The sequence below is a fragment of the Eretmochelys imbricata genome, chromosome 5 (genome assembly GCF_965152235.1).
Source record: "Eretmochelys imbricata isolate rEreImb1 chromosome 5, rEreImb1.hap1, whole genome shotgun sequence".
Taxonomy (NCBI): Eukaryota; Metazoa; Chordata; order Testudines; family Cheloniidae; genus Eretmochelys; species Eretmochelys imbricata.
This window is the reverse complement of record NC_135576.1, coordinates 128466622-128482507: the sequence shown is the minus strand read 5'-3', so window position 1 is coordinate 128482507 and position 15886 is coordinate 128466622. Positions and strand designations below refer to the sequence as shown.

The following is a 15886-nucleotide window of genomic DNA, read 5'->3' as shown; positions in this document are numbered from 1 at the left end:
GCGATCAGATCCCGTACCTCCCGTTCGGTCCATGCTGGAGCTCTTTTGCGATTCTGGGACTCCATCATGGTCACCTGTGCTGATGAGCTCTGCATGGTCACCTGCAGCTTGCCACGCTGGCCAAACAGGAAATGAGATTCAAAAGTTCGCGGTTCTTTTCCTGTCTACCTGGCCAGTGCATCTGAGTTGAGAGTGCTGTCCAGAGCAGTCACAATGGAGCACTCTGGGATAGCTCTGGGAGGACAATACCATCGAATTGTGTCCACAGTACCCCAAATTCGAGCCGGCAACGTCGATTTAAGCGCTATCCACTTGTCAGGCGTGGAGTAGGAAATCGATTTTAAGAGCCCTTTAAGTCGAAATAAAGGGCTTCATTGTGTGGACGGGTGCAGGTTTACATCGATTTAACGCTGCTAAATTCGACCTAAAGTCCTAGTGTAGACCAGGGCTGAGAAAATATTTTCTTCATTTCATTTAACTACTTAAAATTCAGTGACTACTTCATCCAAAGTTAAGAAACCAATTAGGAATTAAAAAAAAAAAAAATCAGGAAGGTTTGTTTTACTCTTCCAATCTAGGAATAAAACTAGGTGTGAGAAGAAAAGATCTACAAGCGCTAAAGTCCTGAAGGTTGCAGTGACAAAAGGACACAGTTAAATTCATTTACTACAAGTAATACTTTGTTTTATTAAAAAAAAAAAAATCAGTTTTAAAGGCAAAACATGTTTTGATAAGGAAGAAAGTTTATGTATCCACCACATTTAAGGCAGTTTTATTTAAAATGTCACTTGTGTATTTTAAACTGAATTTCAAATTTCAATCCAGCTAGAGCTTGATACAAATTGCTAGTAAAAAAAATTAATCACCTAATAAATAGAAAATGGTGAATGGTACATTTCTTAACATAATAAAAAATGTAACACTTAATATTCTAAATAAATGTGAGTTAAACTATGCAACTTCTTAGATAAATGTATCCAGACAGATATAGTGTATCCTAGTAAGCAAAGGAAGCAAACACATTTAGCGTAAAGGCTCTGTTTATTCGCAAACAACACGTTTTAATGGTTGCTAACTAATAAGAATCATCCTTTCTTTAGGAAAATAAAGTAAATGCAGAACACAATTGAAAATTGATTTAAATCAGTCTACCCTGTTTTATGAATATTTTTACACCATATAACTGATCCTACTTCAAGAGTTTTCACTGGAGAATAGGATGTACACCATAAATTGGCACAGTAAGCTGCCTATTGGGAACCCAATGGAGAACAAATCAATCTACGCTTAAAAAGCTGCAGCAATGCAGCTGTACCTCTGTAGCGCTTTAGTGAAGATGCTACTGCGCCAACAGGAGAGTGTCTCCTGTTGTCATAGTTAATCCATCTCCATGAGAGGAGGTAGCTATGGGCAGGTCTACACTAGAAGCACTATACTGGCGCAGCTCTGCACCGCTGTGTTGCATCTGGTGAAGATGCTCTATGCCGACAGGAGAGCGCTCTCCCATCTACATATGATTCAGTGTTTGCTGGCCAAACTAAAAAGAAGGACCCACTCCTAGAACTCGTCTCAAGTCCCTCCTATAGATTTCCTATGTTCTGCTCCCTCATTACACAGAGGCACAATGGTAACTCAAACCCCCCAATACTGTATTACTAATAAGTGACAGGTCTATTAAGTTATTATCTCAGCACCTGCTCATGCCATACACCAGACACACCAAGATAATCAGACCTAGGGACCTAAAGTTAGGCTTTTAAGTCTGTAATTCTGCAACTGCCAGATTTCAAGAATGATGAATATCTAATACCTCCCTCTGACCTCAATGGGACTTCAAATCTGAAAGTCAATGCTGGAATGTCCATACCAAATTTCAACTTCCTTGACCTCCCTTTTTGCTGAAAAGCATGACATTTGTTTACATGCATTTCTTTTTACATGAAAAGCAAACTGTAAGTACAGGAATGTTATGCCTCACAACATAGCCTTCCCAGCCCACAACATGAGGGTACTGTATAAACACATTTTTGAAACCAAACTGGCAACTAAACAACCCTGTTTATAAACGGTTTTCTAGAATAGTACTAATCCTTTCAGATTTTCATGAAGTCAGGGCCTCAGATTCCACTACCATAAAAATGCCTTTATTCTTTGTCACCCTCCCATTCCTGCAGTATTGTATTGCCAATAAGAAAAAAAAAAAATCAATGGTCCTACAGATTTCCTGTTTCCCCTCAGTCTGAGCTCTGACCAGATATATTTATTTCCCTGCCTTGGTCTCTGCTCCACTCCTTTAAATACTCCACCTAACAGTACTTCAGAGACCAGGGCTCTAATATATTTCTCTTTGCTACCCACACACTGAATAGAGCTAGAAAAAGCAAAGCAAGTAATAGGGTTTCACAGGAGTAAGCCTCTAGACCAGATAGGTCAGGCACCCAAAGATCACGTGGTCGTTTTAGTGAAGAGCATATTGACAGCTTGTTCTGTGAGTATGGTCATCACGAAGCTCTCTCAGAAAGGCTGTCCGCAAAACAAGCTACATTAAAGTTAAAATCTAGACTGTAAACTATTAGGCAAAAGACCATAGCACCCTGGTTATCCCCAGGCCCACCATTAATGAGAAGCATCTGTTTTATATGTTTGTGGAGCTGAAGGGAATCTAGACCTTCCAGGTTACATTACTCCTTTTAACCGTCACCAATACATGAGCAGTATACACTATGAGCAGGCCATGAAGAGAGGTATTCACAATCTGTTAACATCTTGCAAGACTATTTAACACAAAGTAGGAGTATCCTTGCTGCCATACAAGCATTTTCCTTGAGACAAAACATTCACAGAATTCATGGAAAGTGAACCTGCATTGAAAATGCCATTGTTCCATTTCACATAGAAGCTTTAAAGATTAAAGGCTGTACTTCCCAGACTTTTTTTTTTTTTTTTTTTTTAAATTAGCAGTGGAGCCAATTTTAACCTGAACGTTCCAAATGTATTAAAGTAAGTACTGCTCAATCGGCCATTTGCCCATGATGGAAAACAGTTTTAATAAAATAGTAATTCTGGCATAAAAATTAATTTCAAATATTACTATTTGTATTATTGTAGCACCTAAGAAGCCCATTCGGCCCAGAACCCCATTGTGCTAGGTGCTGTACAAACATATCTGGCTCAAAAGTGGTTTATAAATAGCCTTTTCAGTTAAAACAGTTAATTACATATTCTACTGGTTAATCTCAAAATTAAACACTCAGTAATAGTTTAAAAATCTCACCTACCAGCAACAAAATATTTTCAAATAGACTACTGACCAGAGTTAAACACATCATAAACCTGCCAACTGTAATTTTTATATCTATAAAAAAAATTCCTTCTAAGGGTATTTTTCTGAGCAATCTAACAAATTAAGAATCTGCAAAAATTTCAACAGAAGAGCCGTTTGTTCTACTCTGTTCTTTCAACTCTAAGGAACAGTTGAGAACTATCAGTTTTTAGCTCACTTGGCTCATATTAAGCCTGTATTTAATCTGTTGCTAGTGTATAGTTATATTTCCATTTTTTATTTAGTCATCACAAGACCTGAAATCATTTATGAACAGTTGAATTGTTGTATTGTTTTTCTGACAAGGAAGCAAGTCAGCTGCTGTCACACAAACGTATTGCTGAATACATTCAAATACTTGAACAACTATGCAGTCTGTAAATGTTTTAGGATATAGTTAAAGAAACACTAAAAACATCACTTTGTTGCCTTTTTGTTTTTGAATATGCTATTAAGAGTAGCAGAAACTGCCATTTACTGTATGTTTGGACAGTGCCTAATAAATTGGTACCCTGACCTCCTGAGACCTCACGCCACTACTGCAATTAACCATAATCATTACCATCACTACCTACATTTACTGCAAGATTAGGAAAATAGCTCTAATTTTCTCAGTGTCTTTTTGGGATTTGAAAGCATTTTATCTAATGAGTATCATTTTTTGCCCTGGATAGTTAATTTCCCCTTCAGAAATATAGTTTGTTCAAAAGGAAACAGGGCAAAGAGAAAGCGCATTTTAAATACAGAAAGAAGGCCCCCATCCTCCCATGTGCAAGTATTTGTGAGATAGCGGCATCCACTCCAAGCCCCATTACCATCAGTGGGACGCCCACACAAGTGCAGCAGTCTGCTTTCCAGCAAAAAGATCCAGGACAGTCGCATGGTTCAGAGAGTGGTACCTGAATCAATTATATCTTGTGTACATTTATGGATATTCATAATTTCTTACCCTCAATGTTGCCAGCACCAGTGGAAGAAATTCTGAAAACAATCAGTAAAGGTTTATTCGTAGTTGTTCCTGCTCTGAACAATTTAGTATCTAGTACTTATGAAGACTGAATTCACAGAGCTGTTTCTGTAGAAAAAATGTACAGAGTTCTTCCAGGAAACAGTTTTTATTGATAGATGGGGAGGTCAAAGAAAAAGTCAATCTGTTGTCTTATACTTAGACAGCAAGATATTTGGAGCAGGGACTGGGGCTTTTTTAAGTTTGTTTTTTGTTCTGAGATTGTATAGCATCTAACACAACGGTGTCCTGGTCCATAATAATAGTAGTAGAAATAATGAAACATGCGGATTAATTTCATAGTTATTCAAATGGACTTGAAACGTGTCCAGCTTGGTAGAATGAAGTGGTCAGCTTCAGGATCTGGTGGATAAGCTAAGGAATTGCTACAGAATCACAGAATATCAGGGTTGGAAGGGACCTCAGGAGGTCATCTAGTCCAACCCCCTGCTCAAAGCAGGGCCAATCCCCAACTAAATCATCCCAGCCACGGCTTTGTCAAGCCTGACCTTAAAAATATCTAAGGAAGGAGATTCCACCACCTCCCTAGGTAATGCATTCCAGTGTTTCACCACCCTCCTAGTGAAAAAGTTTTTCCTAATATCCAACCTAAACCTCCCCCACTGCAACTTGAGACTATTACTCCTTGTTCTGTCATCTGTTACCACTGAGAACAGTCTAGATCCATCCTCTTTGGAACCCCCTTTCAGGTAGTTGAAAGCAGCTATCAAATCCCCCCTCATTCTTCTCTTCCGCAGACTAAACAATCCCAGTTCCCTCAGCCTCTCCTCATAAGTCATGTGTTCCAGGCCCCTAATCATTTTTATTGCCCGCCGCTGGGCTCTTTCCAGTTTTTCCACATCCTTCTTGTAGTGTGGGGCCCAAAACTGGACACAGTACTCCAGATGAGGCCTCACCAATGTCGGATAGAGGAGAACGATCACGTCCCTCGACCTGCTGGCAATTCCCTTACATATACATCCCAAAATGCCATTGGCCTTCTTGGCAACAAGGGCACACTGTTGACTCATATCCAGCTTCTCATCCACTGTAACCCCTAGGTCCTCTTCTGCAGAACTGCTGCTGAGCCATTCGGTCCCTAGTCTGTAGCATGGGATTCTTCTGTCCTAAGTGCAGAACTCTGCATTTGTCCTTGTTGAACCTCATCAGATTTCTTTTGGCCCAATCCTCCAATTTGTCTAGGGCCCTCTGTATCCTATCCCTACCCTCCAGCGTATCTACCTCTCCTCCCAGTTTAGTGTCATCTGCAAACTTGCTGAGGGTGCAATCCACACCATCCTCCAGATCATTTATGAAGATATTGAACAAAACCGGCCCGAGGACTGATCCTTGGGGCACTCCACTTGATACCGGCTGCCAACTAGACATGGAGCCATTGAACACTACCCGTTCAACCCGACAATCTAGCCAGCTTTCTATCTACCTTATAGTCCATTCATCCAGCCCACACTTCTTTAACTTGCTGGCAAGAATACTGTGGGAGACAGTGTCAAAAGTTTTGCTAAAGTCAAGGAACAACACGTCCACGGCTTTCCCCTCATCCACAAAGCCAGTTATCTCATCATAGAAGGCAATTAGATTAGTCAGGCATGACTTGCCCTTGGTGAATCCATGCTGACTGTCCCTGATCACTTTCCTCTCATCTAAGTGCTTCAGAATTGATTCCTTGAGGACTTGCTCCATGATTTTTCCAGGGACTGAGGTGAGGCTGACTGGCCTGTAGTTCCCAAGATCCTCCTCCTTCCCTTTTTAAAGATGGGCACTACATTAGCCTTTTTCCAGTCGTCCAGGACTTCCCCCAATCCCCATGAGTTTTCAAAGATAATGGCCAATGGCTCTGCAATCACATCCGCCAACTCCTTTAGCACTCTCGGATGCAACGCATCCGGCCCCATGGACTTGTGCTCGACCAGCTTTTCTAAATAGTCTCGAACCACTTCTTCCTTCACAGAGGGCTGGTCACCTCCTCCACATGCTGTGCTGCCCAGTGCTGTAGTCTGGGAGCTGACCTTGTTCGTGAAGACAGAGGCAAAAAAAGCATCGAGTACTTCAGCTTTTTCCACATCCTCTGTCACTAGGTTGTCTCCCTCATTCAGTAAGGGGCCCACACTTTCCTTGACTTTCTTCTTGTTGCCAACATACCTGAAGAAACCCTTCTTGTTACTCTTAACATCTCTTGCTAGCTGCAACTCCAGGTGTGATTTGGCCTTCCTGATTTCACTCCTGCATGCCCGAGCAATATTTTTATACTCTTCCCTGGTCATTTGTCCAATCTTCCACTTCTTGTAAGTTTCTTTTTCGTGTTTAAGATCAGCAAGGATTTCACTGTTAAGCCAAGCTGGTCGCCTGCCATATTTACTATTCCTTCTACACATTGGGATGGTTTGTCCCTGTAACCTCAATAAGGATTCTTTAAAATACAGCCAGCTCTCCTGGACTCCTTTCCCCCTCATGTTATACTCCCAGGAGATCCTGCCCATCAGTTCCCTGAGAGAGTCAAAGTCTGCTTTTCTGAAGTCCAGGGTCCGTATTCTGCTGCTTTCCTTTCCTCCTTCTGTCAGGATCCTGAACTCGACCATCTCACGGTCACTGCCTCCCAGGTTCCCATCCACTTTCGCTTCCTCTACGAATTCTTCCTGGTTTGTGGGCAGCAGGTCAAGAAGAGCTCTACCCCTAGTTGGTTCCTCCAGCACTTGCACCAGGAAATTGCCCGCTACATTTCCAAAAACTTCCTGGATTGTCTGTGCACCGCTGTATTGCTCTCCCAGCAGATATCAGGGTGATTGAAGTTTCCCCGTGAGAACCAGGGCCTGCGATCTAGTAACTTCTGCGAGTTGCCAGAAGAAAGCCTCGTCCACCTCATCCCCCTGGTCCAGTGGTCTATAGCAGACTCCCACCATGACATCACCCTTGTTCCTCACACTTCTAAACTTAATCCAGAGACACTCAGGTTTTTCTGCAGTTTAATGCCAGTGCTCTGAGCAGTCATACTGCTCCCTTACATACAGTGCAACTCCTCCACCTCTTCTGCCCTGCCTGTCCTTCCTGAACAGTTTATAGCCATCCATGACAGTACTCCAGTCATGTGAGTTATCCCATCAAGTTATTCCAATCACATCATAATTCCTTGACTGTGCCAGGACTGCCAGTTCTCCCTGCTTGTTTCCCAGGCTTTCCCATATACTCAAGTCTCACATTTAGGCTTAAAATCATCATCATTTAAAGTAAGCTATCCAAATGGCAAAATGGAAAATATGGGGCCCAGTCCTTCAAAGGTTCTCAGCCCTTTCTACAAGGTACTTAGTGCTCTCAATTCCTACTTAATGCAAACAGAGGGAACCATAAACTCTAACAAAAAAGTACGTAACCTAACTGCCACTGAACAAAGTTAGCCTGGTGATCGGTGATGTAAAAATCAAATGCAGGCAGGGGGCACTTAGATGTTAGGAGTCTCAAAAGGGAATAGTACAAGATAAGATAACTTGGTTAAAAAAAAAAAAAAGTCAGGAACCTTATTTGTAAGTACTGAAGAGAAAGCTAATTGACCACAGTTATGTTTGTTCTTACCAGGAGGCCTCTTAAACACAATCTCAGAGCTGAGATCAATCCTGCTTTAGGCAATGAAACAGGAGAAAGTTCAAAGGACAGAAAATAATTCCTGATTTAAGTGTGGTAACAGCAGGAGGAGGAAAATGCTTACAGCCATCAAAGCATTTACAAGAGAGTATACTTTACAACAATACTTTACACAGCAGAAATCTGTGCACTCTGCAAAGAAAGGGCAAATGTCTTCTGGGATGTGTTGGCAGCCAGTTGGCTCTTGGACAAGCTTAGAAAAGACCAAGTAAGAGTTTCCTAAAATAATTTTGGAATTAAAAGCAACTCAGAGGCAGACCTCTTTTTGAAGCCCACTTAAGGCAGGTCTACCCTTAAAAACTATACATATAAAATGATGTGGTCTAAATTAACTCTTACCACTCAAGAGAGAGATCTTGGAGTCATTGTGGATAGTTCCCTGAAAATATCCACTCAGTGTGCAGCGGCAGTCAAAAAAGTGAACAGAATGTTGGGAATCCTTAGGAAAGGGGTAGATAATAAGATAGAAAATATCATATTGCCTCTATATAAATCCATGGTATGCACACATCTTGAATACTGTGTGCAGATGTGGTCACCCCATCTCAAAAAAGATACATTGGAATTGGAAAAGGTTCAGAAAAGGGCACCAAAAATTTTTAGAGGTATGGAACGGCTTCCGTATGAGGAGAGATTGATAAGACTGAGACTTTTCAGCTTGGAAAAGAGACGGCTAAGGGGAGATATTATTGAGGACTATAAAATAACGACTGGTGTGGAGAAAGTAGATAAGGAATGTTGTTTATTATTTCTCATAACACAAGAATTAGGGGTCACCAAATAAAATTAATAGGTAGCAAGTTTAAAAAACAAACAAAAGGAAGTATTTCTTCACACAACGCACAGTCAACCTGTGGAACTCTTTGCCAGAGGATGTTGTGAAGGCCACGACTAGAACAGGGTTCAAAAAAGAACTAGATAAGTTCAAGGAGGACAGGTCAATCAATGGCTATTAGCAGGATGGGCAGGGATGGTGTCCCTAGCCTCTGTTTGTCAGAAGCTGGGAATGGGCGACAGGGGATGGATCCACTGATGATTACCTGTTCGGTTCATTCCCTCAGAAGCACCTGGCATTGGCCACTGTCGGAAGACAAGATACCGGGCTAGACGGACCTTTGTTTTGACCATGTATGGCCATTTGTGTGTTCTCTTGCAAGTGTCTTTCTTCCTTTAATTCTCCTGTATTGTTCCCTGAAAACCGATGAGTTTATCCCCAATTAAAATTGTACATACCAGCCACCACAACTTGATAGTTTGATGTACAGTGAGGGCTCACTGAACATATTTATGTTGCACTCTGACAAATAATCATGACAACACTGCTTGACAAGTAGCAGCAAAGATTTACTTAAGGTTGAATTGGAGTTTACACTTTAGCCTGGTTTTCAGATACTCATCACTACCTCAAAAAATTCTCTTTTCCACTGTATTTTCCATTTTTGGGCTAAGGCCAAAAGGGATTTGAAAATTAGAAGAAGATCAAATTTGCCAATTTGAGTAATAAGATGGTGGAGGAAGACAACTTTCAGCTATTGGAAATTATTCTATATATACTTGCACACACAACTAAAACAGTCACCTTGGAAAGCTGCGACTTTCTACTACAAAGATCTATGACAATTATAACAGTGCAAACTTATAATTTAGGAATTTTTTTACCGTGAAGGTTATTCCTCAAATGGGGCTTCTGGGCATTACTGTAATACACACTATCAGCAGCAGCAACCTGCATAAACTCACCCAGCAGATTAAAAATATATCATGAAGTTAGAAGACAGATTAACATTTTACTTTCTTCCAACAAAGAAAACAACATGAAAGTTTATATGATGTTAACATTACAATTTTTATCCTTCAGAACTTTCTCTGAGATATCTTACCTCCTCCACACTACATTTATAGAACATTATAGTGTTTGATGTAAATTTTTTAAATAAAACAGGTACATTTCAGCCTCAGATACGCACCTACAATTTCCAATGAAAACTGCACAAATATATGCAACAGCAATAATGAGTCTTATGTGTGCATTGTAGACAAGTTAACTCCTAGAACCAAATCATATATCCTGACTTGAATGTTTTAAATTAGTAACATTCGTATACCTTTTTTGCACTGAACAGCTTAACAAGTAATAAGGTACCGAACACTCTAGTTATAGCCTTGGTGCAATTTTTTGTTAGATATGCAAGTGTGAATATTTCTTTCCATTCCTGATTACACCACTAGATTTAATAAATATTTTAGAATACTTCTACTGTGTAAAAAAGAAGTTAAGATACACACTTGCAGATTAGATATCGAGCAGCTAAAATAGTTTGCACCAAAAGCAACACGCTCATTTCTCCAGGTCAGGGTCTCAAACGTTTTCATATTGTGAACCACTTCTTTACATCTATTCCTCCTATTAGATCTGTCTCTCTCAAGACCCTGCAGACCACCTCTCAGCCCATTTGCAAAACATAACATCCCTGGTACCACAACAGCAAATACTTTTATAGAAATGAAATGTCAAAGAAGCATTTAACATATTTTAGCAACCATATGGAAGTAAAGGAAGCCAGCATCTTGCGACCAGATAATTCTCCAGACCACTAGCAATCAGTTAAGGGCCCACACCACAGCTTCAAATCAGAAAAGATACCGCCACATTTCATCCCGGTCCCACAAATCTAAGGGTATATCGCACTCCTGCTGATGTGGGGGGGTAGGAAAGAGAAACTATGAACAGCAATATGCCAAAGGCAAAACTTGGAAAGGGAGCCAGCCTTCATTCTGGAAGAGGAAGGGAAAAGATGGGTTATTTGTGAGGGGGAGTCACGGCTCTATCACCTTGCACGGACTAGTGAGGGGTTCAGCGCAGTCTCTAGCAATGCTGTGTACAGAGCGGATCGCTTATGTCGCTGTTTGCGCCTCTATAAGACTAACCCCACCGAACCCGGCGCCGGGGTGTGGCGCCGGCCGGGGCCGGGGGGGGATGTGCAGCGCCCGGCGCACGGGGCCGGGGCCGGCGCCGGCCGGGGGATGTGCAGCGCCCGGCGCCGGCGCTGGCCGGGGAGGGCGTGGCGGGGGATGTGCAGCGCCTGGCACCTGCCCCGCAGGAGGGCCCGGCCCAGGGGCGGCGACCCTGCCCCCCTCACCTTCGGCGATGACCCTCTTGATCCGCAGCTTCATGTCCCCCAGCTCCACCGTCTGCCCCACGAAGTCGTTGTGGTCGCGGCTGGCGGCCCCTAGGGAGCCGGGCCCCGCCAGGAAGTCCCAGGCTGACTGCAGCAGCGACATGGTCCCGCCGGGTTAATGGGGGAGCCGGGCCGTCTTCGGCTACTGCCTGCTCCTCGGAACAACAACACCCGAACCCGCCCCGCTGGCCACCGTACCCCGCCGGGGCCCACTTCCGTGAATGTTGCGTCATGTATGACCTCACCGCCCCGCCTCCATTGTGCCTGCCCGGCTGCGGCCGCCCGAGCCGCGCCCCTTTATCGGAGCCACGCCCCCCAACCCTGATCGCGACCGTTTCGCGGCAGGGGCGGCGCTTACATTGCGGCGCGGGGGGCAGGATGTGAACTCTGGCCGGTTTAGGGGGTCTAGCCTAGTTACCTGCCACTGACTCCCAGGCGCCCGCTCCCAGGGCAATCCCCTCATAGGGGGGTGCACTTACTGGGGGCACGCCGGAGGCATGTGCACACTGGTGTGGGGGGATGTGCACAGGGGGGGTATACCCATAACGTGGGGGGGATGGGTGCAGGGGGAGACCCATGGTGTGGGGGGGGAAGACCCATGGTGTGGGGGGATGTGCACGGGGGGGGTATACCCATAATGTGGGGGCGATAGGTGAAGGGGGAGACCCATGTTGTGTGGGGGGATGTGCACCGGGGGGGGAACCCATGGTGTGGGGGGATGTGCGCAGTGGGTGCAGGGGAAGACCCATGGTGTGGGGGGATGTGCACGGGGGGGTAACCCATGGTGTGGGGGGGATGGGTGCAGGGGGAGACCCATGGTGTGGGGGGATGTGCACAGTGGGTGCAGGGGAAGACCCATGGTGTGGGGGGATGTGCACACGGGGGGGAACCCATGGTGTGGGGGGGATGGGTGCAGGGGAAGACCCATGGTGTGGGGGGATGTGCACAGGGGGAGAACCCATGGTGTGGGGGGATGGGTGCATGGGGAGACCCATGGTGTGGGGGGATGTGCACAGTGGGTGCAGGGGAAGACTCATGGTGTGGGGGGATGTGCGCAGTGGGTGCAGGGGGAGACCCATGGTGTGGGGGGATGTGCGCAGTGGGTGCAGGGGAAGACTCATGGTGTGGGGGGATGGGTGCATGGGGAGACCCATGGTGTGGGGGGATGTGCGCAGTGGGTGCAGGGGGAGACCCATGGTGTGGGGGGATGTGCGCAGTGGGTGCAGGGGGAGACCCATGGTGTGGGGGGATGTGCGCAGTGGGTGCAGGGGAAGACTCATGGTGTGGGGGGATGTGCGCAGTGGGTGCAGGGGGAGACCCATGGTGTGGGGGGATGTGCGCAGTGGGTGCAGGGGGAGACCCATGGTGTGGGGGGATGTGCGCAGTGGGTGCAGGGGGAGACCCATGGTGTGGGGGGATGTGCACCTGGGGTGAATGTGCACACACGGGGGAAGGGCTGGAGGGGGTGGAATGGGGGGAACCCATGCTGGGGAGAGGCACATGCACACCACATGTATGTTTGTGGGTAACCCACTCCTGACGGGATCAACTCACCTGAAGGATGGGAGGAGACCCCCTCACCTTGGGCTGTGTATGGCAGAACCCCCTTACCTATGGCTGCACTCACCTGCGGGAGGGGGGGAATTAATGGGGGGTTCACACTGGGTGTGTGGGAGGGGACTCAGTCACCTCAGGACAGAAGGGGCGGGGAGGAACACATTCAGAGCTGCAGGAGAACCAGAATTTGCATCTTTGATGCTGGCAGACAAGGTGCCAGCTCATGCCAAGGCCCCAGGCCTTACTGAACAATGACAAATGCATAGCTGGAAACCAGTCTGGCTTAAGTGTATCGTTTAAATAGATATTAGAGTTTTGAGAATGTGTTTAGACTTAATGGAATGCTTGTAGGATGCTGCATATATTAATCCTTATTGTATCTGTGTCCCATGTTATAAGGTAATGTTTAAATGTTTGCTCTGTCACCATAAAAATATTTGCTAAAACTGTAAATCCCACACAATCAGAGGAGAAACATTACGAAAGGTGAAATACTAGTTTACCACAAAAGCTGTTACCACCTCCCCAACAAATGAAAGTCTACAGACATCAGACAAGCCGTTGTGGACAAAATACTTTGATTGCTTTGCCTGCACCCCGGAAGAGCGTAGGTGCCCAAGTCCTCATCCCCTCACAGTTGGAATGCTGGGGGAAAGAAATAAAAATGCCTGCTAAGGAGAAATTGGTATCTTTATGCTGTCTGGACTCTGAGAGGCAAAGATTTCTAAACACAAGAAGGAGATCCCCATGCCATTTCGCTTGGGTTACCCCTAAAGAACATAAAAGCTTATTTCTCATATAAGCTTATGTTACCTTTTGAACTGAAGATTGTACCTCATTTGTGTGTGTATATTTATGTCCTTTAACTTTGTAAATACCTCTCATTTCTTTTTCTTCATTAATAAACCTTCAGTTAGTGTGTTAACAGGATTGGTTACAGGCTTTGTCTTTGGATTGAGATCGAAGTACTGTACATTTGACCTGGAGTAAGTGACTGATCCTTTGCGACTGGGAGTAACCTGAACATTACTCCTGGGGGAATTCTGCACAAATTCATGTTGCCCGCAGATGACTTTGCTTCCCCGCAGAAAAATGACTTTCTGACAGGAAAGCAAAGGGAAGCTGCAAGAGCAGTCATGCACCACTCCCTAGCTGCGCAGGTACATTGTTTCAGACAACCGGAACAGCTGGCAGAGCTGGGGACACTCCAGCCAGTGGCTCCTCCCCTGAGCTGGGCAGGGCCCCAAGGTGTTTCTGGGGTAGGCCCAGGCCTTGTGTTGTGCTGTGCCAGGGTTGGGTAGAACCTAACCACTGAATCCATGTCCTGGGGGTGGGGGCTTTGCTGGGTGATCTCCCACCTTGATGCAGCCTGTGCTCCACACTGCAATAGTGGATCCTCTGCATTTATTTATTGACAAATAAAACTTGCAGAATTTTTAATTTTTTGGCACAGAATGCCCTCAGGAATAGAACACTGTTGTGATATGTGGCATAAGCAACCATCTATCACAAAGTCCAGCTTGCCTAGGCGGCAAGATAGAGAATGCCCAATGGGACTGTCTAAGACTCCATGATAAGTCTGTTAGAGTGCTTTTGGAGTTCACATTTGTTACTGGGTTGGTAAAGAAAACACAACAGTTTCAGGTTTTTGACCTGCTTGTTGACAGTCTGCCCTGAGGTTGGCACTCAGGGTCATGAGCCACTCCAAACAGTGTGACAACATCCCATATAAAAGTTTACCCCTCCCCCCCCCAAAAAAGGGGGGGGGACGGTCCCAGTTGGAATGCCAAGTCAGGTTTGTGAAATTTTCCACAGGAGGGACATTTTTAAAAATTCCATGGCAGTCAGGGAGCCAGATCTGGCAGTGAGCAAGGCAGAGTGACCAGCTGGTTTTCCATCAGATGTTTTGATGGAAGTGATGTGTTGGCCCAGCACTTTTCAGTAGTATCAAATCAATATTTTCTAACAGAAAACTAGGCCTGCGGGATACTTTCAAGTAACTCTAGCACCAGTCACCTCAAGAAGCATGCAGTAAAAAGAGGGTTTGAGGCACTCAAATGACCACAGTCCCCACGAAACCGAAGTCATGTAGCCCAAGACACAGCAGGAGTGTGAGGTGCTACCCCTTAGGGGAATGCATTGCTGGATGGGCTGGGGGAATGGTGCAGGAGACAGATGACAGGTGTAGAATCAGGCTGCAGTATCTGCCAGTGGATGCGTAGGAGGGAAAGGCTCGATGACTGGGATGGCATGGGTAGGAGCTGCATGCATAAATAGCAACAAGAAGCAGGCATGCTTAACATTGTTCAGCGGTGACAGAACTCATTAAGCAACAATTGCCTTGTTTACTTCTTATCTCTGGCTAGTATCAGCTGTTCAAAGTTCCTGCGTGCTGCACCACAGAATACCTGGGACCTTCTTTGTGTCTTTATCCATGGGGATCCCACTGATAATGCACATACACCTCATGCATGCAAAGATTGCTGTCATTTCTCCACCCATGTGCACTGGAGCCCCACATCTCATGCCTCCCAACATGAGGGCAGAATGGCCTCAAGCATCTCTCCATTCCCTCTGCTTGCCCATAGCAGGAGATCAGAACTTGGCAGAGTCTGCTTTTTACCCTGAAGTGCCCTCGCATCTCATCAATTTTGTAAATGTTATAATTATTGTAATATTAGTTATTCCTATAATTAGTTTAGAAGATTGATCTGACTTAGGCAGAGAAGCCAACTCCTGGGCATCTGTACAACTGCAAATAGCAAGCCTTATTTGCTAAATATGACAGCGCTATGAGATACAGTAACAACATTCATTGACAAGCTCTCTGGAAGTGAGCTGACTGGCAATCTACCATTCCAGAGGGACAATTAGGAGCCAGAATTTCCCCCAGAGAGCCCTGAACACCTCTGATACAGCATCTACATCAATGTCTATAGCCATCACCATGTGATGGGAAACACGAGGGATTCCCAGAGCAGTCCAAATGACTACAGAAGATTTCCCCTTCAAAGGTTGAGGTCACGGTGAAATGTTATCCAAGGGATTATTAGAAAGCAAGTGAAATCTTAACTCTCTCTATATATATATACTGAAGATGTATAGTTTAGACTTCCCCCATAATTGTTTTCAAAAGGATACCATACTGATTTATTTAACAATGCA

General features: G+C 44.9%; 1 protein-coding gene across 3 annotated transcripts in view; it reads right to left on the bottom strand.

Moving 5' to 3' along the window:
* The window catches only part of GAK (cyclin G associated kinase), a 144498-nt gene that overhangs the window by 124318 nt on the left and 4294 nt on the right, over window positions 1-15886 (bottom strand). The window contains exon 1 of one of the 3 annotated variants that reach the window (XM_077817885.1): window positions 11126-11376. The exons of 1 other annotated variant lie outside the window; for it this stretch is intronic. In XM_077817885.1, coding sequence (XP_077674011.1) covers window positions 11126-11267 — 142 coding nt within the window. In that variant the 5' untranslated portion in view covers window positions 11268-11376. Of the gene's footprint in view, window positions 1-11125; window positions 11377-15886 lie in introns of those variants that run through there. One more of the 3 variants, XM_077817887.1, reaches the window with a different exon arrangement.